The 24,498-nt window shown below is 41.8% G+C and overlaps 1 protein-coding gene across 1 annotated transcript in view; it reads left to right on the forward strand.

Annotated features, from left to right (window-relative positions):
• scn12aa (sodium channel, voltage gated, type XII, alpha a) overlaps positions 1–17,619 on the forward strand; it is a gene marked incomplete at its 5' end in the record, with an annotated part of 74,237 nt that extends 56,618 nt beyond the window's left edge. Inside the window, 11 exons of the mRNA XM_081375048.1 lie at positions 227–649; positions 4,302–4,419; positions 4,526–4,680; positions 4,901–5,074; positions 7,829–7,951; positions 12,313–12,585; positions 13,582–13,635; positions 14,030–14,171; positions 14,265–14,365; positions 14,459–14,729; positions 15,027–17,619. Of these exons, the coding sequence (XP_081231174.1) occupies positions 227–649; positions 4,302–4,419; positions 4,526–4,680; positions 4,901–5,074; positions 7,829–7,951; positions 12,313–12,585; positions 13,582–13,635; positions 14,030–14,171; positions 14,265–14,365; positions 14,459–14,729; positions 15,027–16,258 (3,066 nt within the window). The 3' untranslated portion in view covers positions 16,259–17,619. The remainder of the gene's footprint in view (positions 1–226; positions 650–4,301; positions 4,420–4,525; positions 4,681–4,900; positions 5,075–7,828; positions 7,952–12,312; positions 12,586–13,581; positions 13,636–14,029; positions 14,172–14,264; positions 14,366–14,458; positions 14,730–15,026) is intronic.
• Between the last annotated feature and the right edge of the window lie 6,879 nt (positions 17,620–24,498).

Raw genomic sequence — 24,498 nt, forward strand, 5'->3', positions numbered from 1 at the left:
ACTGTCATGGAAACATTTGATGTAACTGAAGGTATTTAGATCAACAACTGTGCTCACAATATCCTAGTCGGATATCAAGATTTACCATTTCAGTAAATGTACCGCTGTGCACAGCTGCAACATCAGAAAATATAATTATCTCACTCTAAAATAGTGTTGGGTCCACAATCTCAATTGGCTATCTTAAAACAATCCCAGAAATGTGCATTCTTTGTTTCTCTCTTAGGTGTTGAATCTGTTTCTGGCCCTGTTGTTGAGCTCCTTCAGCTCTGATAACCTGTCTGCGCCCGATGACGACGGAGAAATGAACAACCTCCAGATAGCCATCGCTCGAATCCACTGTGGTTTCTCTTGGCTGCTGAACGCCATCAAAGACCTCTGCAACGGGAACCTGGCAGGGCACAGACAGAAGGCCAAGGAGGTGCCGGCGCCCCTGAAGGAGAACCATGCTGAGTGCAACGGCGGTTTGGGAAGTTTGGGGCAGCATGGAGAGAAGTCCGTTATTCCAGAAGGACAGGACAGTTACATGACCAATCCCAACCTTACCATCTGTGTGCCCATCGCACCAGGAGAATCAGACGTGGAATTTCTCGAGGAGGAGGAGGATGATGAAGACACGGTGTCATCAGAGGATGAAGAGCAGAAACCGGTGAGAGGTTATGAGAGGTGATTTATTAGTATTAGTGTTGGGAATTTGGTTCATTAGGTCCTTGAGGTTGTGTAGTCCGATTCACGAGCAAATGATTCATAGGAGTCGGTTCTTTTTAATGGATTGGTCAAAACACTTTTGGTTGGTTAATTCGTTTTCTGATCCACTCAGTGTTATTTTTGTATTATTGAGATGCAAAAGTAATTTTGTGTATTTTTAGTAGTTTCAGTTTGAGTTATTTTAGCTAAAATGAGAAATGGAGGCTTTATTTTTAGTTGATATTTTAATTTTAGTTTTAGTTATCTTTAATAACCCTGGATCTAACTTAAAGGCAGTACATGTTTTCTTTATAATTAATGAGTATTCATTAATAATTTAAATAAATACTTGACAAAAGTCTTTGTTTTTTGGGACCAACTATTTTTTCATCCTTAATTGTTAATGGAATTGTTTATTATGAAACCGGAATCATTTCCATTTTAGTTCTGTGAAATAGAACTGAAATTCAAAACCAGAATAATATAATTTATTTTGATTATGATCCCTAATTAGTAGCTTATACATCTGAATTTTTAAGAAATTACACCAATTTTTTTTAATTGGTATCACAAATTTGGACTTAACAATGGACAAGCAATTTATTTCGCATATTGATATACTGTACAGTAATGCCAACTAACTTGCGTTTACACTGTTTAAATTCAAATGTCTGGATTTCTAGGACAACCAAATGCATAAATGGAATCCGGACCAGTTAGATATATAACCCTAAATCCTTCATATACTGCATATAATAGTTTATTTGTTTATCCCTATTGTGAGTGGCTGGGAGCTCAAACGAGCGAGTGATGTCAGAGGTCAGAGAGATGATATGATATAACACGTGTGAGGAAGCGAGCCAGTGGCTGTATAGGTGGGGAGGGTGGGGGGGCATCCAGATTCATAAGCTGATAAGCTGCAAAGCAGGCAAGGTGAACCCAACAGACATGCCATACAGTATATTTGTTATATAAGAGAAACGGGATTCGAGAGGAGCATAGGAATATGGATATAAAATGGTGGAATGGTGGACCAAAAAAGTACCACCAAAAGTAGTCCATACAACAGCGTTATATTTCAGACGACAGCTTTGTTAGGAACTGAAATTTAGTTGTTATTTACTGTAGGTATTTGCTGTATCTCTCAAACCTCAATCTATTATAATATGGTGTATCAAGATTATGTTGCATTATTGTCCTGCTGACACATCTTTTCGTCAAGTCAAGTCAAGTCACCTTCATTTATATAGTGCTTTTAACAATATGGATTGTTTCAAAGCAGCTTTACAGTGATAATAGGAAATCACCGCAACAGATTGTTTATGCTTTACAACAGCTCTAGAATAAAGTTATTGTCCAGCTAAAGTTAGTTTTGATTGATTGATTGACTTCCATTGCGAAGATCATTAGTTATTAACTTAGGGGCCGCTAACACAACACCGCTCTAACAGAAAAATCCTTAACGTGCTCTGGCTGCCCATCCGCACAAAGCAGAACGCACTCCCTGAGATAGGTTCGAAGGTGCAAACGATTATCCGTTATCTCTGCGCAAACCTCGAAAACGCAGACGTTTGCTTTTTCTGCTTTTTCAGATATTACCTTTTATATAGTGTGAATCATTCATTGCATTAAAAGCATCTCAGGATGAACTTTCTGGCATTGTTTGGTTGCAAACTTCTTCCAAAACCTTTTTGACGTCTTAAGGCACAAAATTAAGAGTAATCCAGCCTCTCTCTCTCACACGCATACGTACACACACACACTCGCTTGCCTCGTAATGTGGGATTACATAAGCAGCACTATTGGATTGTGCTGGCACCTTTGGACCAGTAATCTCCGTAAATCATTTTAAATATGTTGCCATTACATGCAGGGAAAATCTCATCAAAATTGTATTAAGAAGGCCCACTGTCTACAAAGAAACAAGGAGAATGAAACAGTATAATCTGAAATCTTGCCATCTCAGATTATACTGGAGGTTACTGACCTTGACTTGTCTCGTGGATTAGATGCATATGCTAGTATCGCGCCATATGTATCTTGGGATGCATGTGTTCTATTAGCTGTCTGTGTTTTCCATGCCAAACCCAGAGGTTTTTTCAATCAGTGTTGATTTCCTGGCTTATATGTGCAAAGATACACTGAATTGACAGATATAATACCAGTATTTATGAGGCCAAGCAACTAAATGGTAGCATAATTATGCATCGCATTAAGCATTAGATGAAGAATGAACAGACAGAGGGAATATAATGTAGAAATGCAAAACTGAGATGGTTCATAAGTTACCCTGTCCGTTCAAGCACACATACATACAGTAATATATCCAATCAGTAGGTCCAGCATGATTTTAAGATCATCTGAGCCAAACTTGGAAAGAACTGATCATAATTTGTTGGGTGAAGTAGCAGTAGGTGGATCAGTTTCCAAACTTCTCAGTAACACTCAGAACATAATGCTAAATACCCCTCAAAGTTGTGTTTTAAAGGGGTCCTATTATGCCCTTTATGAAGTCTTGATTTTGCTTTTGGGGTGTACTAGAAAATGCTTCCATGCTTGATTGTTAAAAAAATACTGTTTTTCACATATTTTACATTATTAAAACTCTCTTCCCAGTCTGTCCCGAACGAGTCGTTTTCGATGAAGCCTCTCCTTCCGAAATATGAAATGTGTTGTGATTGGCAGCGCTTAGCGTGTGTTCAGGAAATGTCCGGAACTAGGATAATTCATCCATAACTGTGAGCCATACCTGCAAGCTCTATTCTAGTGTAAATATAAAGGATAGCAGCAATTTTAAACCAATTCGAGGTCGATTCAGACCCTGACAATGTTAACAAACAAGAGGATCATCCGGAAAGGATTTCATGCACCGACTTTGCAATGCACAGATTTCACAGGATGTTTCAGAGTGGTATGTTTTTCTTATAGATTATAGATATGATGTTATCCACCATTTAATCATGATATTTGTCGGAAAACTATGGTCATACAAACAGAAATCAATCACAAAATCATGGTTAATTTCCTAAGAGGCAGTGAACAGCCTTACAAAAGCGAGAGCTTTTCAAAAGCGAGAGTAAACAACACTATATCAACACTAATGTTGGCTAGCAGGAGAGCGTAGCAACAACATAAAACTCATATTTGGAACTGTTAATAGAAAATGCAACTAAAAATAATAAGACATACTTGCAAGTTGTGATCCAACACTAGATTGTCCTGACAAAGTGGAAACTCCATTTCAGGAGAAGCTTTTGTGTGTAGCCTGCATTGTGGTTCTGGAAACTGTTCTCCGTAAAATGTGCAGTAAAAGTTTAGAATGATTTCTGAAGGATCATGTGACACTGATTATGCTGAAAATACATCTGTGCATCACAGGAATAAATTTCATTTTAAAATATATTGCAATAGAAAAAAAAAGATTTTTTAAACTAAACTAATATTTCACAATGTTACTGTTTTTACTATATTTTTTGATCAAATAAATGCAGCGTTGGTGAGCAGAAGAGTCTTCTTTTAAACACATTAAAACTGACGGTGGATTTGAATGGTACTGTAATGGTTGTTAAATTCGAATGAAAACTCAATGCAAGCTTTGCTGCCTTGTTCAACAGGAAGTCATCAGCCTCTCTGAAGGAAGTACCGTGGACCTGAGGAAGCCTGGGGAGGATGAGGAGGAATATTCTGAGATGGGAGAAGATGTCATGGATCCAGAAGAGTGTTTCCCTGAGTGTAAGCAGATAAAACACGAAACAAGACTATTTATAATATTTGTTCTCCTGTGAACATTGCACTATGCATGGTGTTTACAGGACCTAATCTCTCTGTATCTCTCCAGTCTGTATGCAGCACTGCAAGTGTTGTAATATAAACACAACCAGAGGTTTGGGACAGATGTGGTGGAGGTTGAGGAAGACGTGCTATCAGATTGTAGAGCACAGCTGGTTCGAGACCTTCATCATCTTCATGATCCTCCTCAGTAGCGGAGCTCTGGTGAGGAATAAAGCTGATTGGTGAACTTTAACCATTCGTTTACTGTTTATATCAAAGCAAAACCCATCTTCTAAACCATGTTTTGTTCATTGAGTGCTAGAGAACCAAAAGTTACACAGGGTACCTTTAAATTGGTCCATATTGTGATTAAATGTGTAGCTAGATTAATCAGAATCAAGTTTCCTGTTCTCATTGTGTAATGATATTCTTCTTCTGACAGGCGTTTGAAGACATTTACATAGAACAGCGGAAGGTGGTGAAGGTGATGTTGGAATATGCTGACAAGGTGTTCAGCTACATCTTTGTGCTGGAGATGTTTCTGAAGTGGATCGCGTACGGCTTTAAGAAATACTTCACCAATTACTGGTGCTGGCTGGACTTCCTGATTGTGGATGTGAGTAGAAGAATCTTCTCTAGCTGAATACTGGATCAGGGTTGAACTTTTGCGTTTCCATCTGGTAGACTTGGATCATTTAATTTAGGCCAAGATGCTTCTGAGATGGATATTTAGTATGACATACAGTCTTAATAATTAAGGTTATTTATTGGCATTGAAGGTTTTAACAAACATGGAACCTTTCCGTTCCTCGAAAGTTTATTTATAAGGTAAGGGTTAGGGTTAGGGTTAACCCTAAAGGTGCTTTAGATTATTAAAATATTCTTCACGCTAAGAAAAATCGGTTCTTGTATGAACTGGTCACTGAAAGGTTCTTTGAGAAACCTAAAATGGTCCTTATATTGCATCGCTGTGATAAAACCCTTCTGGAACCTTTATTTTTAAGAGTTTATACTGTATTAGATTTAGTATAATATTTAGTATAACAATATATTGTTACACTATATACATTCTAACTGGTCTAACATGAGGAATCATTCATTTTGCAGATTTTTGAAGGCTGTTTGTTACAGTGATTTTAACACAAATAATATGAAACGTAGTGTCCTTAGTCATGGAAAAACGCACAACGCTTTTATAAAATGTCTGCAACAGCAATCTTATAAAAACACCAACGTTCAATAAATAGTTTGATTTATTAACGATATAAATAAATAATTCTTCCATAAATAATAGCATTATTCTTACTGTAGGCTGTTTACATTTGGAAAGCAATAGAGTAACTTGTTGCATTAAAATAGATGTGCAAATTTAGGATTTAGAGTTTGAGCTATACAATTACATTAGAGATATAGGGCCAGATTTACTTATTTCCCATAAAAGCACTGATGGGAGTGGCAAGTTTTCGCGCATGATCTACTGATAACGCGCAAATTAATGAACATAGACGCAACCGGATAATTTCCATAGTGATCAACGCAAACTAGCAGTTAGCTTCTGGTTTAAAACATGCTCTTTTTTGGGAGGTAAATAATGGTGCAAATACCAGTAAATTGACTAGCGCAAACCTTAGTAAATCACCTTGCATGATTCATATAAATACTCTCCTCCCATAAATTAAGCATCTTAAAGGGAAACTCCTACAAATGCATATGCAATAAGGTCAGCCGCAAAAATAACCCTGTCCATGCCTTTTCAGCGCTAACTTTTCTCTGCGTGTCTTTAGTAAATCTTGACAGTAGTTTTTTAATGCCAAAAGAGGGTTTGCGATGAAACAAGCTGTTAGTAAATCTGGCCTATAGTGCAAAGATTTCATTTTAAAGACTTGAAATTTTCTTAGTTTTGGTTTTATGTTTTTGTGCTACTGCCATTTGTATGACACCTCAAACATTTTATGGCAGATTGTACGTCAAAATTGAGATGTTATGGAAACACATCTCTCATACACTTTGATAATTCGCTCAAAATACATGTACACACAACTATACATGAACACACTGAATGAAAGCATCATGGAGTAGCTCAACTAACACTAGCAGATTCTGTGAGTGTGTCTCACCTGATGCTCATCTGACCCACACAGATCTCCACACACACCTCTAATGATAGGGTAAGTTCATAGTTCAAAGGTCAGAGGTGAGCGAAGGCTCACATCTGTATCTCAGCTGCAGTTCTCTTCTCATCCAGATATAAATGCCACTGTCTCTCTGTCAGCATTTATTTCGACCTGTAATTTAACATGGTGTCAAGTTTGTGATGTTTGATAAGTATCTTTACAGGACCTTGGCTTTTATATCAGAATATACACACTGTATCAAAGAATTATCTGGAGAAGATCAGTTACATTTAGGACTGTCAATAAAATCAATGATTGTAAACGTACATTACAGTGAGACGTGTTAGTAACTAAAGAAAATATGATCTATACCGTAAAGTTTTTATGACTTTTTTATGAGTTTTAGTTGTTTAATTTTGTACTTTTATTTATGTCATTCATTCTTTATCTTCTGAAGTTTTGTTTTAGAGCCAATTGCACAGAAATATCTTCTTTAGATATATTGCAGTGAAAAGGGAAACTATAGAAATAGTTTTTTATAAAGAACTTACTATTCTTGGGACTTTTAAATTTAATAAGCCACACTATGAAACAACATCCTAATTGGAAATTCAGAATACTATTTGGACTGATGAAAATAATAATAAATTGTGATCAAAAGAAATGATTCAAAAGAAAAACCCAAATTCTTTATAAAACCTCACTCTATTTTTATATATATGCATATTGATTATGCATATATAGTTAAGTATGTGGGTATGTACATTGATGTACATATGTGCATACTTGTCCATGTTTTGTCTTCATTTCACCTCATCGAACAAAATCCTACTGTACCTGTGAGCCACAACCTGCCATTACAGCAGAAGACCATTCTGTTCTACACTGTCTGTCGACTTTGACTGTAGAATAGAGTGGAAACCTATTGCGATTTGTAAAACCAATCTGATTTATATGCCCTAATAAATAAGTTCCTATAGAATGTCCCAAAAAAGCATAAATATTTAGTCAAAACGTGTGTTTTTTCTTATTATTTTATGCTGGTTATGCTGTTTTGATATAGCATTACTAGCTGTCAGTAGAATGTAAATGTCTCTACAAAAATCTTTATTAGGTATTATTATTATTATTATTTTAAATTACGATTTTCAGTCTTATGCCATTTTTTAGATTCACTATTAAATCTAAAAAGCCATTCATAATTGTTAGAATTAAATATTTTATTAAAAAGTTCTGTATGTTTTCTCATATTGCAGGTGTCTTTGATTAGCTTGGTTGCTAACTCTCTGGGCTACTCGGACTTTGGGGCCATCAAATCTTTAAGGACTCTCAGAGCTCTGAGGCCATTAAGGGCCCTGTCTAGATTCGAAGGAATGCGGGTAAGATGCTCTCTAAATATGTTATAAAACTGATAAAGCATGTCGAGTTTTCAGGGAATCTAGTCAGATTACACCACCCTGCATCATATTTGCTGAATGAAATCCAATTCTTGTTTCCTACTAATTGTGGCGTGCTGATTCGTTTTGCTCTAGCATGTCACACTTTCTCACAAAATGTGCATTTCATAGCATCTTTGCTTTCAACAACCTTTGTAAGGTTAAGAAGTCTTGTATCATCCACTAATCACCAGAAAAACTGCCACAAACACATGATTCCTAACTTGCTCTGAGCCAGGTTAGAATTATTTGTTCAATTCTCAGCCGATTTTCACATGCTTGACATTATTTTATGCCCAACTCTGATTTCAAGTTTAGAACTATGGCCGGTGACACAAGGAAATGTAATCATGACCCAGATGTTTTCTCCCACATCTGTGGGTGTTTTACTACATCCAAACAGCAACAGAATTTTTTTTAGAAACCTGTGTTTTTGTAAAGTTCTATTTGAACATATTTTTCCACCCCTTTGCCGATTTTGAATGCTTCTTTTTGACCTTTGACGGCTTTTAATATTTTGATAAGTGCATTAAAGCTGAAATACTGTATATATAATTTTAAAAAAGGTTTTATTAATAACTTCTAACTCAGCATTATCAAATTAGGTAATATCAAAGTCCCTTTCCGCCAAATCATTTAACTCGGCGGCCATCTTTGAAACACCTCTCAGGCAGCTATTACAGTCATGCAAGTGCAGCTCCTATCTCTTTGAATGGGGAACAAGGCAAGGCAAGTTTATTTATATAGAACATTTCATACACTATGGCAATTCAAAGTGCTTTACAGAAAGGAATTAAAATAATCACAAATATAGGAAAATTAAAACGATTATAAAAGAAATTAAAAGAGATATATGATACAGTTAGAAAATTAATTAAAAGAGTAAAAGTATGATACTTAAGCCCTATTCGCACGGGATAAGGATTACCAGGTGACCTCTAGTCATTTGTAATAATTGGGTGGGTGGGTAATTTCTAAATCACACAAGGTCCCCAGATAATACTAATCCCATGCAAATAGGGCTATAGATAAACTTCTCATCTGGCAAAACATATTTTTCACAACTCCCAGTTTCACTCTGAGATTTTCCCATGGTGATTACACTGTGTCTGTGGTGTTCTTTCGGCGTGCCTAAGTAATCTATTGGACGTCTCAGATGGACCCGATTTTCCCCTAAAATCGGACAGGACGAGCTCTAGGACTGACCTCGGGTTCACTGCCCCATCAGTCCGCACCCCAAAAACCCATTTGTTCGGAAGCTCTATATGGAATCAATCCAGTCCGCACCCCAAAAACCCATTTGTTCGGAAGCTCTATATGGAATCAATCCAGTCCGCACCCCACAGAACCTCGAGTTTAATTACACATCAAACTCACTACTCCACCACAGACCCAGGTCATCAGCATGGTTTCATCTCTAAAGTTCCCCAATTAAGTGGTTTATGTTTCTCTCTTACCCAATTCTCAGTGCCATTTGAGTTCAGTTTAGAATCAAAAGGAGGAATACAGTGCAATCAAATATCAGCTCAACAGCTCAAATTCTCCAAAGCTGTTCACCAAGATTACGATTAAATTTCATATTTGAGATCTCAAATGAAATCTGACAACAACTGTCTCATACAATTGTTTTGTTTCGAAACGCTAAAATTTTCAGGCTGGACCAATGTGCATGTAAGCGTGAATAAACGTGGATCTCAGAACACAGACATAGTGCATAGTGCATAGTGCATAGTGACACAATAACTTTACCAATTGGCAATTGGCTCTTTTTGTTATGAGGTTGCGGAGATGAACCCAATCGCAGACAGTAAATACTTCACACAAGGTTTATTAACGACAAAAACAGAAAATAAAACCCACGAGGGGGCAAAACAAGACAGGATAGACTATTTTAGACTGACAACACTAGACTAAGACTCAGACAATAAACTAGACAATAAACTAACAGCTAAGACAGGATCAAACTCTTCTTTCTAGACAAGACTTTCAACAGGTTACTCACGGATTGATACACACAATGAATGACAATGAACCGGCACAGGACAGCAAACACAAGGGGATTAAATAGGGAGAAACTAATAATGACAGTAGGTGACACAGGGAAAGCAATAATGACAAAACGAGGATAACAAAGGGGCGGGGCAAGAGAACGAGACAACACAAGCACATGGCCCAAACACAAACACAAACACAACACTTGCACACAAAACACGGGTCTGTCATGATCCTGCCTCAAGACTAGAGAAAATCAAGGACACGAGGGCAGAATCATGACACTTTTATTTAGAACGTGGGATTTATTTCGCCTTATTACGCATTGCACTTTCTCCCATTCAAAAGAGTGATGCAGGGGTGACGTCAAAACCCAGAAGATTGATTTTCCAGTTAGTTAACTTGAGATTTTCCAATGGGGTTTTATAATGGGGTTTTTCCATTTATGAGTAAAATAAAGCCTGTGGTAAACATAACTTGACAATACTTGAACGTTTTGTTCTACAATGTAAACGGCACACACTCACAGCACCCAAAAAGCTCTTATCTAGTTATGTATTAGAAACATAAATTTGCATTTTCGATATTGGTGTGTGTCATTTACTTTGTGGAACATCATGTTCAATTAAGTTATGTTTACTGCAGACTATTTATTACCTAAATTAAAAAAAAAAAAAATAAAACTCATAAAACCCCCTAGTAAAATCTCATCACAAAACGTCATCCCTGCACCACTCTGTAGTAATATGAGTGCACCATATTTGTATATTTAAAGGGGTCATATAATGCCATTTTTGTACAAGCTAATATGATTCTTTAGGGTCTAAATTAAAAGTTTGTAATATACTTTAATTAAAAATTCTCATTAGTATTGTAAGAAAACACTAATTTTACCTGGTCAAAAACAGCTCTGTTTTCAGCACGCCGTTTCAGTGCATGTGTCTTTAAATGATAATGAGCTTTGCTCACTCCGCCCCTCTGTTCTGTGCGTACACCGTTTGTAACACAATAACCACGCGTTGTTCATTATAAACCTGGGATTATGAATTATATTGAGAACGTCATACATGGAAAACATGCTGTAATGTACCCTGAGTGTAAACCTTAGATGCATTCATCGTGAAGCCTGCAGCAAGGTTTGCAAATTTCGCAAAGATTAATATAAATACTAATATAAAGGTTAATAAAACATTACACTCACATCTTCTGGAGGTTCAGCAGTAACACGTTGGTACCGATCCGTTTTTTCTCGTTTGTAAAGCTGTCTGTTGTGAAATGATTCGCGTAAACATGAAAGCATGGACGATCGTGGGGAATCCCCGTGAGGGAATTCCCGCGTCAATCCTTTGGGCATATCGCTTCAAAAACAAAACTCAGCCACTGCATCTATAACGGCTCAGATTTAGGAACATCCAAATGACTGCTGTGTTCCTTATTACATCTAAGAACAGAACACCACAATCGCGTAGACGCCATTCTACTCCAGCATAACAACAATGGCGGACTACTATGACGATGGCTGTCACAGCTTGCTCAGGGCGGGTCTTGTGTTGAAGCACGGCTGTCAATCACAATCGCGGGAGGGGCGTACGATCTTATGACGTCACAATATCGAACGGCTTGATTTCATAGATGGTCAAACATATAAGGAGATTAAAACAAAACCCCTGGATGGATTTTAATCATGATAGGATGGTTGTGTACAGGCACTGCCAACAGACATTTCAGTGCAATCAACTTGTAAAAGTGCATGTACCATTATATGACCCCTTTAAAGTCTTTGTTAATATTAGGCCTTCTTTGCTAATCAGCAGACTTTTTTCCCCCAAGAATCAGTAGTTAAAAAGCTGATTAAATTACATTTGTATATCTTGAGCAAAACATGCCTGAATTTGTTATTTAGCAGACAGATCTGATTACTTTATGTTTGAATTGCTTGTTTGATCTAGCAATGCAGTATCTGCATGCAGTCACAATATGATTGATTTCTGTATGGTATCACAGTCACCGGGATGTTGCCAAGTAAGACATGTTTCCAGGACCACATTCCTGTCTGAAAATGTATTCCTAACCATATCCCTACCCCTGACCAAACCCTACCCAATAAGTTATTCCTAAAATCAGAGGGGAAGATGAATAAAACTGATGTAGAAGCACCTAACCCGGGCTGTAAGCCTAAACTTGACTTAAACCGTAAACTTGGTCCTCAAAGCTGATTGGTTGATTGAAATGTTGTTCTTGGATCAACAGAGATGTTGCACTTGGTGAAATCACATTCACCATGGTATCACATCCTGATTTCTGTTGTTCAGGTGGTAGTGAATGCACTGATTGGGGCCATCCCGTCCATCATGAACGTACTGCTGGTGTGCCTGATCTTCTGGCTCATATTTAGCATCATGGGAGTCAATCTTTTCGCTGGGAAATTTGGGAAATGCGTCAACAGGACAGGATACATCCACAATGTAACCCTGGTCAACAACAAGACTGATTGCCAGTCCATGAATGACACCCAGTTCTACTGGACCAAAGTGAAAGTTAACTTCGACAACGTGGGACTTGGCTACCTCTCGCTTCTGCAGGTGGTGAGTGTCTTGAAGCTTGTGCTCCAGAACTGGCAAACAGGAGGCAGAATTCTAATTTAAATTAAAATTTAAGGAAGTGGAATAAAAATGGAATGCTGCTGTAAGTTTAGTTTTAAACATTATCAATTACATTTTTAAGCATTATCATACACAAAACATTTGGGGTAGAAACATTTTTTACAATATTTTAATATTAATATTTAATGTCAATATTTATTCTTAAAATAAAATATCAATACAAATAAAATATCCAACAAAGTTTTAAATTATTCATTTATTTTTAATAAAAAATGTTAATTGTAAAGTGCATGGGAATATTTCAGTTTGGGAAAAATGTATTTTACACATCAGAGAATAAATTAGCATAATTAGTCCAAATGAATGATGTGATTATTTATGTTTGTCAGAAAACTTATGTTGGACCTGTAAAATGCCTCTGCAATTTGACTGATAAATGTCTTTGAATTGCGATTCAGTAAATTCCTCCTGTCCTTCCATTTCATTGTTGTGGCCAATTCAAATTAAAATTCAAGGGAGCAAATTCTTAAATTTTAAATTCTGTACATTGTTGAATTTAGTCCAACAATTTTGGTGATTGTGCTTTAGAATCATCCTTCATATTTGATAGCCAAGCAACCAGAGTTCTTCAGGGCCCTGCAACTCCTCTATGGGCCTTAACTTGTTATTTACCTCTAAGAACAGTCTCTCAAATCACCACAGGTTATAATTTCTGTAACCATGGCAACGACATCCCAAAATGGCCTTGCTTAATAGCATTCATGCTGACTCTTGGTGAGTCACCCTTTGTCTTTACAGAAAAGAAATGACTCGTAAAAGTGTAATTACCTCAGCCTAAAATGTCAAGTTTTGCCACAGTCAGGCATTGAAAGAAATGTGCTCACCTAGAAACAGAACATATATTTGAATAAATTGACAATCTTTCTCTTTTAGATGGACATTTTGAATGATTAAATACTTGAGTATTCTGTTTTTCAGGCAACATTCAAAGGCTGGATGGAAATCATGTATGCAGCCGTAGACTCTCGTGGAGTAAGCATGTTTTTTTCATTTCTAAAATTAATGAACAAAAAATAAGAACCAAGCTATACTTTACATTTTACAAGAAGGTCCCGACTAATGTTAGCAAATGCAATAAAACAAGTGTAATAAAAAACTTCCTTCATATTTTTAGTCTTAAACTACAATCTAGTTCCAAAAAAAAGAAAGTCAATTCAAAGAACCTAGAATTAAACAAGAACTTTTTTAACCTCCAGAGAAACTAATAGTAACTGTATAGTAAATAGTAAATAATAAAAACTTTTTTGATAAAAAATAAAGAGGGTTCACCTGAGGTGCTGCAAAGAACCATTGAAGAACCTTCATTTTAAGAGTTTAGATTGTCTAAAAAAACTGTCCTAAGTTTTATGTTTTTCTTGTTTGTCAGGTTGAGGAGCAGCCCGTCAAAGAGATAAACCTCTACATGTACCTCTACTTTGTCATCTTCATCATCTTTGGATCGTTCTTTACCTTGAATTTGTTCATTGGTGTCATCATCGACAACTTCAATCAACAGAAACGAATGATAGGTGTTTAAGATTTACTTCTTTTCCAAAAGCATCCAGTTTACATTTAATGTGTTCCATGAAAATAATAGCAGCTGGTTGTTCTCTGTACTAAAGGTGGCCAGGATATATTCATGACCGAAGAGCAGAAGAAGTACTACAACGCGATGAAGAAACTTGGATCCAAAAAGCCACAGAAGCCAATTCCAAGACCAATGGTAAGAGTATGATTTTTATCAGCAAAAAATTAGTTATCGATCTCATAACGAATGCCCTTTCTAATTTCTAACCATAAACACATTTCCATCTAGAACATTCTACAAGGATTCTTCTTTGACTTGGTGTCCAAGCAAGCCTTTGACATCACCATCATGATGCTCATTATCCTCAACATGATAACCATGATGGTCGAGACCGATGAACAATCTGCTCGCATGGAGTCCATCCTCAATAACATCAACCTGGCCTTCATCGCCATCTTCACCACCGAATGCCTCATCAAGATTTTTGCCCTTCGCTGTTATTTCTTCACCATTAGTTGGAACATATTTGACTTTGTTGTTGTCATTCTGTCCATCGTTGGTAAGTGCACGACTTTCCAGTCTGGTAAGTGGTAGTGTGGCTGATGTAAGATACGTTCCCTTCTGAAAAGACCAACTTGGTTTATACTAGTTAGTACTGGTCTATCTGGTCACCATTATGGTGAAGCCAAGGAAGTTTTGCTGGTTAAAGATAGTTAATAAACTTGGGAGAGACACCAGCTGGTCTTTTCAATGGGGTTGAAGTGATCTGAGATGTTCAAAGTGCCATTTCTCAATTCCTCAAAAGATTTTTCATTGCATATGTTGATTTCTGTTCTTTGTTTGTCTTTCCAAACAGGAATTGTCCTTGCTGACATAATAGAAAAATACTTTGTGTCCCCAACTTTGTTTCGAGTTATCCGGTTGGCTAGAATAGGAAGAGTTCTCAGACTAATACGAGCAGCTAAAGGAATAAGGACGTTACTTTTTGCCTTAATGATGTCGCTGCCGGCGTTGTTTAACATCGGCCTCCTGCTCTTCCTGGTCATGTTCATCTATGCCATTTTTGGCATGGCGAACTTTGCCTACGTAAAGAAGCAGGGTGGGATTGACGACATGTTCAACTTTGAAACCTTTGGGAACAGCATTATCAGCCTTTTCCAGATCACCACATCAGCCGGTTGGGATAACCTGCTGGATCCCATTCTGAACAACTCACCGGAAGAGTGCAGCTCTGCTTTCATCAACACTGGAACTCATACTAAGGGCAACTGCGGCAATCCCTCAGTAGGGATCACTTTCTTCGTCAGCTACATCATAATTTCCTTCCTGATCGTGGTCAACATGTACATCGCCATCATTCTGGAAAACTTCAGCGTGGCCACCGAGGAGAGCACAGAACCCCTGAGCGAGGACGACTTTGAGATGTTCTACGAGGTGTGGGAGAAGTTTGATGTCGAGGCCACGCACTTCATCGAGTACTCCAAACTCTCCAGTTTCGCCGACAGCCTTTCGGAACCTCTGAGAATCGCCAAACCCAATAAAATCAAGCTTGTCCAGATGGACCTTCCTATGGTCAGCGGCGACAGGATCCACTGCCTGGACATCCTGTTCGCCTTCACCAAGCGGGTCCTCGGGGAAACCGGGGAAATGGACGCTTTGAAGCAGCAAATGGAGGAGAAGTTCATGATGACGAACCCTTCCAAGATGTCCCATGAGCCCATCACCACTACACTCCGGCGCAAGCAGGAGGAGATTTCGGCAACCCTGATCCAACGCGCCTATAGAGGGCACCTAGTTAGACGGCAAATGAAGCAGGCTTCTTACTTGTACAGGCACATAAACCAAGACACACTCTGGTCAGAAGAGGACGGCGCTCCGGAGCATGAAGGACTCATAGCATCTATGATTAAAGAGCACTACGGTCCCAAGAAGGGGCCACCGGTGCGGACACTGTACTTAGCTTCCTCTCCGCCATCCTATGAGGCTGTAACAAGGGGTCCTAGTGACTGTTTCACGATGTTAATATCTGACTCCAGATCCGGTGAGCCTCATAAATCAGAAGAGACGTATGACGAGACCTTTCTTTAGGAACTTTTTTCTAAGTAGACCATCTTTGCTTGCTTTTTTTACTTCGTTTGGATGTGTCTAATCAGGAAGAATCCTAAACAAGATTTCACTTTTTTAATATATAAGAACGTCAACAACCTATGTTGTTTTGTCTAAAAATATGACATGGCATCATGGTAAACAGACAAATATACATGGATATATCAAAGTGAGGATGTACACGCTAACCTTTCAGGTAGAGAATGTACTTCAGCTCAGATGTGTTGCACATATCACAACTGTAATATATTGCACAGATGTTATTTTTATTGTTTCCTATAAAGCTTAACAGGCCACATATAGTTTTTTTCCCAGGATTACAGAATATAAGCAGAGTTTACTGTTGCTCAGGTGAGGCATGTTATCACTTTTTTTACACTTGAGGAGTGTGACTGTGATTTTGAGTAACTGGTGCAAGGAAAAAGGCCCTAAAAGCAGTTTGAATGCTTCTTACAAAGTGAGTGATTTTTGCATTTTTATCCATGCTTGAGGAATTTGTTTTTCTTGTTGAACACAGGCAGGAAACTGTTTAAAAAGGGTATAAAATCAATAAGGAATCGAAATTGATTATTTGAGTCATTATGTACTGTGCATGTTTGGCACACATTATTCCAAAGAATGAACATGTCTATGTAATCTTTCTTCAAAATGTATCAACTTTCCTTTACAAGATGATGTCATGTATTTTTCAATCTCTTCTCTCCAACTGCTTTCCTCCATTTTGATATGCAACGCCCAGTTTTAATGATTCAATCAATTCCCAATGGATTAAAAACAATCCTGTGTCACTAAGCTCAAAGCAGTAAAATGGATTTCATGTTGACTTAAACTAAAATAAAATGGTTATACAGCTATTTTTAATACAAAATCTGAATTAGCTAAAATTACCTTCAGCTCTTGTGTTTAATTCAAGGGCTTTTTTTACTGCAGCATTGTCAATATGTGGCACATGGAAATACTTACTAATTACTGGTAACCATGCATGCTGTATGTCAGAATAATATGACTGATATTTGCTGATAGAATACACATTTTTATTTTATTCATATACCCTAATCACCGTTTTTCATGAATAAGGAATATGAATTCACGTGCATCAAGTGAATTTCTGTGACATTTTAAACTAATTACGTTAACCAATATAATGTACATAAGCGAATGGAAAGAAACGTACAGATGTATCAATGCATGTGTACAGGTAGGCCTATATCAATTTCTGTGTTCAACAAGATATTCTACTCCTTTTTTTAACGAAACAAAGTTCTCCTTTCCACAAAATGTATTTAATTTTATGGGGCATTTATGAAACATAAAAAACAATAAAAGTTCTCAATGCATTTTACAAAAATGTTTAGGCTTTAAGAGAATGACTGATGGATGGATGACAGTCACATATTTCGATCTAACTCTAGCTCTTCTGCTGTGAATCACATAAATTGGGAATTAATAGGATGCCAAGAATTATATAATTAGTTTATCAGCAAAGTTGTTATCTCTTCTCAAACATCAAAGAGCTGGGTCTGTAAGAAGCTATTGTCTGTCTTTGTTCCCAGTAAAAGAAAGACTGGTCCACATGATGTTTAACATTCAAAAACAGGTTCTTCATACTCAACAGCGGGGCAGTTTTTGTTGATTTGGTAACGTATGCATAGATTCGTGCTCTGGGCTCTTGGTTAGGGAGCCAATTTGGCTGTGTCCCCTGGGAGTTTGCCCTTTCTCCAGCCCAGGGCGAGGGTGTTCAAATCCTCCACAGACCAGCTGGACCTCCAGGATAATCCCAGCGGAAAATAATCACTTGTTTTAATTACATACAAATGCACGCATACTTTAGTTCGCTCTCTGTCACACAGTCACAGACCTTAAAACTGATAACTTTTAGAAACACACAAATGTGGTTGCCTTTTCCATTTGCAAAAGTGAATGCTTGATATTTCTTTTCAAAGATTTAAAACATTAGAAAAATGATCAATCTAATAGTCTTCAAGTGCTAATGAATTGTATAATGCTGGCTAAATGATGGTAAATTCATTTTAAAAAGTAATAATATGAACTGTGATGGATGGAAAATCTTGAACCAAAATGGTAGATTTGGAATTGCCATTTGCCAAGTCATTCTATAGAGAGCATTATTTTTGTTTGATTTGATTGTCTAACACTTTATTTTTACAACTTTGTCCGGTTATTTTCTGATTTCAGATTTTAATTCTTTGTGTTTCACTTTAAAGAAATCCACTTTAATGAATGTGCCTGCGTAACTGATCTGATGTTTAAACATCTGAACATGTGGCTGGGATTAAGCTCAACTAAAGGAAACGATACTTGGTTACTCACGTAACCTCGGTTCTCTCTAGAGAGGGAACGAGTATTGCGTAAGCTTGCTTACGCAGCGGGAAAAGCCTTCTTTTCTCGAGATACTGAAACCAAAAAATTATCCTTAATTTTCATATTTTGTCAACGCAGTGCAGCTGTAGGCAGCTGAGCTAGAGCGGCATACTGCGCGCTCATTGGCTGCCTCGCGGCAACTGCTTAAGCCTACCAGTGAGCCTGGCGTGACGTCACGCCCAATAGGGGCGCGCGCGACCTCGCGCGTCACAGCCCGCCAAAAAGGGCGGCGTCAGAGCGTATATAAGGAAGGCTCGTAGGCTATATTCTCTGTTTTCTGTCGACTGAAGCGACGCGAGCGATAGGCTCAGCACGGTCAGGGAACGCAATACTCGTTCCCTCTCTAGAGAGAACCGAGGTTACGTGAGTAACCAAGTATCGTTCTCTTACGAGAGGTTCTCTCGTATTGCGTAAGCTTGCTTACGCAGCGGGAACCCTTTGTCCACGCCGTGCGAGCCTAACAATCACATATGACTCATAGAAAAGCATAGAGGTGATCAAACAGGTGGCCAGCGGAGCGGGCCAACACATGTTCATAAGCACACATAGGGAAAAAACACAGAACGGCACTGCCAGTTCATGTCACTGATACCCTGAGCGTGCAGCTCAACAGACAAGCTAATCGGTAACACAGCCTGACCCTTGGGCAGGACATGACACACGACTAGACTGACAGAAGTTTAACCTGCATAGCGGGAACTTCCAGGTTATAAAACCTAACAAATATGGAGGGGGACGCCCAGCCCGCCGCCTTACAAATGTCATCAATGGAAATCCCACTGGACCATGCCCACGATGAGGCCATGCCTCTGGTGGAATGAGCCCGTATGCCTAGCGGGCATTGCAGGTCTTTGGACGCGTAAGCTGCTGCAATCGCGTCTACTATCCATCTGGACAGTGTCTGTTTCGAAGCGGCGCAACCCTTGGTGCGCCCGCCAAACGAAACGAAAAGCTGCTCTGAGAGCCTGAAGGCTGCAGAGCGCATCACGTAACACCTTAACGCCCTAACCGGGCAAAGGCGGTCAACCCCTTCCTCGCTGCTGGAGGACGGCAAGGCCGACAGGGTAATGATCTGAGTCCTGAAGGGAGTGCCTAACACTTTGGGGACATAGCCGTGCTTCGGTTTGAGAATGGCTAACGAGTCGTTAGGTCCAAACTCGAGGCACGACGCGCTGATGGACAGCGCATGTAAATCACCCACACGTTTAACTGAAGCCAGAGCTAGCAGAAAAACGGTCTTAAGCGTTAAGTATTTCAGCTCCACAGAGTCCAAAGGCTCAAAGGGATGCGCTTTTAATGACTCTAGGACCAGAGACAGGTCCCAAATAGGAACCGACGGGGGCCGCGGAGGGTTCATTCTCCTGGCCCCGCGTAGAAAGCGGGTAATGAGTTCATTCCTGCCCAGTGCACGGCCGCGCGCCGACTCAGCGAACGCTGCTATGGCCGCGACATAAACTTTGAGCGTGGAGGGGGACCTGCCCGCGTCCAACGTCTCTTGGAGGAATTCCAATACCTGTGAGACTCCACAGGTCTGAGCATTAGAACCCATATTCACACACCACTTGTTAAACACTGACCATTTAGACGCATAGAGCCGCCTCGTCGAGGGGCTCTGGACTGCGTGATCGTGTTAATTACCCCTTCTGGCAGATCAACGAGTAATCGTTGATTATCCACGCATGCAGAGACCAGTGCTCTGGATGGGGATGCAGAATCGAGCCTCGGGCTTGAGAGAGAAGATCTCTCCTCACCGGAATCGGCCATGGGGCTGTGTCTGCCAGTCTCATTAGCTCGGGGAACCATGGTTGGTTTTCCCAGTGCGGGGCTATGAGGAGCACTGCGCAGTTCGCCTCCCTGATTCTCGCTAGCACTTGAGGTAGCATCGAGATCGGTGGGAACGCGTACAGCGGGGCGCTGGGCCAGGTCTGGGCCAGCGCGTCCTCCTGTTTCGAGAAAAACTCTGGCACTGAGCGTTCTCGCTCGTGGCGAAGAGGTCGATCTTCGCTTCGCCGAAACGACGCCAAAGCGTCCGTATCGTCTGGCGGTGTAGAGACCATTCCCCTGGGGGAACGTTGTCTCTGGACAGTCTGTCGGGGCCGTCGTTCAAACGGCCGGGTACATGAGCTGCCCTTATGGAGCGCAACGGGCCTTGAGCCCAGGATAGGAGGCGCTCTGCGAGCGCGCACAGGGTTCTGGATTTGATTCCGCCCTGGCGGTTCACGTACGACACCACTGACATGTTGTCTGAGCGAACTAGCACATGGTGTCCCCGTAGGAGCGGTAGAAAGTACTTCAGCGCTTTCTCGACCGCCAGCATCTCTAGACAGTTTATGTGAAGGTCTTTTTCCGTATTCGACCACGGGCCGCAAATCGGACTGCCTTCGTGAGTCGCTCCCCAACCCATATTGGACGCGTCTGTCGAGATCACTTTGTGGTGTGCGATGGTTCCCATCGACACTCCCCGCTGATACCATTCGGCCGCCAGCCAGGGCTGCAGGGCTGTAACACAGCGCTGAGTCACTCTGATTGGAACACGGCCCAAAGTCCATGCTTTGCGGGGCATTTCCGTTTTTAGCCAGCGTTGAAGCGGGCGCATTCGGAGTAAACCCAGCTGCAGGACAGCTGCTGCTGATGCCATGTGGCCCAGCAACCTCTGAAAAGTTTTTAATGGAAAAACTTTTCCCTCCTGAAAGGAGGCGGCGAGGTGTCGAACACAGCACGCGCGCTGTACGGACAGTCTGGCCGTCATCGCCGCCGAGTCCAGATCTATACCCAGAAAAATTATAGACTGGCTGGGGGTTAAAGAGCTCTTGTCCCAGTTCACGGAAAGTCCCAAGCTTTGCAGGTGAACGAGAAGCGCTTCTCTGTGGGAAACTAGTTCCTCCGCTGAGCGTGCTATAATGAGCCAATCGTCCAGATAGTTCAGGATTCGCATTCCCCTCGATATCAGGGGTGCGAGAGCCACGTCCATGCACTTCGTAATTGTACGGGGTGCCAGGGATAGGCCGAACGGCAGGACGGTGTACTGATATACCTGGCCGTCGAAGGCGAATCTCAAGAATGGCCTGTGACGGGGTATAATCTGGATCTGAAAGTACGCGTCTTTCAGGTCGAGAGATATGAACCAGTCCCCCGGGCGAATCTGCGCGAGGATTTGACTGGTTGTGAGCATTTTGAACGGCCGTTTCATAAGCGTTCTGTTCAAATATCTCAGGTCCAATATAGGTCTGAGTGCTCCGCCCTTCTTGGGTACGAGGAAATAGCGGCTGTATACGCCTGCCTCGGAACCCGGAGGGAGAACCCGTTCTATCGCCCCTTTGTGCAGCAAATTCGCTATTTCTGTGTGAAGCAGATGCGCTGCATCTGCATTCACTATAATCTCGGCCCGAGCGCGATAGCGCGGCGGGCGGCGAGCGAATTGAAGCGAATAGCCCTTTATCACTGTGTTCAGTACCCACTTCGACACTCCCTGAATAGCTTTCCATGCATTTGCACTCAAAGCTAGGGGTAGAATCGCCTCTGAGTCTCGCCCGCCGCACAGCGCGGGACGGGGGATCTGTGGCGGTAAGCGCGAGTCGCGCAGTGGCAGTGAGGGGGAACGGGAGTTTGCCGATGGCGGCAGCCGGCTGAACGGCGCTGTGAGGGCGCGTTGTGTGTGACGGCTCGCGGCGCGGAAGCGGGGCGGGCTCGAGCATGTTTATCGGAGTGTGCGTGCTGTAAAGCGGGCACAGAGCTCCTTGTTATCACATAGTCGGTGGCTGACTCGTACGTGTTTACATGAGAGTGTGCGCGCTGTGTAGCGGGCACAGGGCTCTTTATTAACACACAGCCGGTGGCTGACTCGTACGTGTTCACATGAGAGTGTGCGCACTGTGGCGCGGGCACATGGCTCTTTATTAACACACAGCCGGTGGCTGACTCGTACGTGTTTACATGAGAGTGTGCGCGCTGTGTAGCGGGCACAGGGCTCTTTATTAACACACAGCCGTTGGCTGACTCGTACGTGTTCACATGAAAGTGTGCGCGCTGTGTAGCGGGCACAGGGCTCTTTATTAACACAGCCGTTGGCTGGCTCGTGCGTGTTCACATGAGAGTGTGCATGCTGTGTAGCGGGCACAGGGCTCTTTATTAACACGCGGCCAGTGGCAGAATGATCTGTTCCCCAAGCGTGTGAGACAGAGCGAGCACTGTGTAGGTGTGAGCACTGAAGTGTGGGCACGTGACCTACAGTTATCACTCGAGCGGCCGTAGCGCGCTTTATGTGAGTGCACTCTGTGGGGTACACAGGGGGATTTGTGCTTGTGTGTAGCGATGAGCACTGGGAAGTGGGCAAGCTTACTACACTCATAACACTGACGGCGTGAGCCGAATTTATGTGAGTGCACACCGTGGGGTGCACAGGAAAGATTGTGTTTGTGTGTAGCTATATGAGCACGGAACGTGGGCACATAAACTACACTTATAGCACTGACGGCGTGAGCCAAATTCGTGTAAATGCCCCCGTGGATGGACAGTGGAGATTGTGCTTGTGTGTAGCAATGAGCATGGAACATGGGCATATAACTACACTTATAACACTGACGGCGTGAGCCGAATTTATGTGAATGCACTCTGTGGGGTACACGGGGGAAATTGTGCTTGTGTGTAGCAATGAACACAGGGTCGTGGGCATATGTACTACACTCATAACACTGACGGCGCGAGCCGAATGACCAGACTTACACTTTTTATTTGATTTATCTGGGTTGCCGTAGAAACGGCGCTTGTGTGCAGGCGAGAGAGTTGACAAACTGGCTCGTTGGCTGCGGTGGACACTACTGCAGTAGCCTTATCAAGGGGACTGGCAGAGGGAATCAAGTTAGCTTTGACAGGGGTCCGGCCGCAGCGGGACCTAACCGTCTTTTTCTCTCAGCGAGTGCTAGGAGGACTTTGCCGGCTTGGGTTTCGGCGAAACTCTAGACCGGGGGCCTCGCGGATGTGGCGGCCTGTGCTGTTCAGCGGTAAGCGAAGTCATGGCTTGGGCCGCTGTCCTCGTAGCGCGAAGGGAGAGGTCCGTCGCGCTGCGCAGGTCGGTTAAGGTGGCTTTATCCGTACCTCCGTCGTCCACCCAGCGGAGGATGTGAGTCTGGAGATCCATCATTTTGTGCAGGGCTGAAGCGGCTTGACCAGCGGCAGAGACAGCGCGGCTGACAAACGCCGAAGTAGTCCTGCTGGTTTTGGGCGGGAGGGCAGACCTTGAGCGCCATCTCGCGGATGGGGGCAAAGGTGCGCTGCGACCGCCCGTTCGACCGGATGGTGATGCTTCATCCTCCGTTTCGTCCTCCCAGGCGACGGCATCGAGGGCGAGAGCCGTCGACTGCGCGTCGGGGAGCGGGGATGGAGAAAGAGAGAGCGAGGCTCGCGGGAAGGGCTCCGGCGGAAGCCTGGCTCGGGTCTCGGGCTCCGTTGGTCCTTGAGAGCGGCGTAGAATCCCGCGCGGCCCAGGGACAGGTGGAGCGGGTTCCGTGAAGAGGTCGAGTCGAGCCCGCAGGGTCGACGTCGAAAGCTCTTCACAGAAAACACAGCCGCCCGAAGACAACGCGACGGCTGCGTGGTTCCGGCCCAGGCAGAGAGCGCAGATAAGATGGCGGTCTCCGTAGCTGAGCGTAGAGCGGCATGAGCCGCACGTGGTGTGAAGCATTAGAGCAATGCTTCCGCTCCAGGATGTGCTGTAGAAAAACACACACAAACGAGCAGAACACACACACACAATGCAATGCAATGCAAGAAAAGGATAAGTATCGCCGGATAGCTGAGCTGGCACGGCAGGCTGAAGGCGGCGAAGAGATCGTCCGGCTTCC

This window comes from Scardinius erythrophthalmus (assembly GCF_964197995.2).
Source record: "Scardinius erythrophthalmus genome assembly, chromosome: 9".
Taxonomy (NCBI): domain Eukaryota; kingdom Metazoa; phylum Chordata; class Actinopteri; order Cypriniformes; family Leuciscidae; genus Scardinius; species Scardinius erythrophthalmus.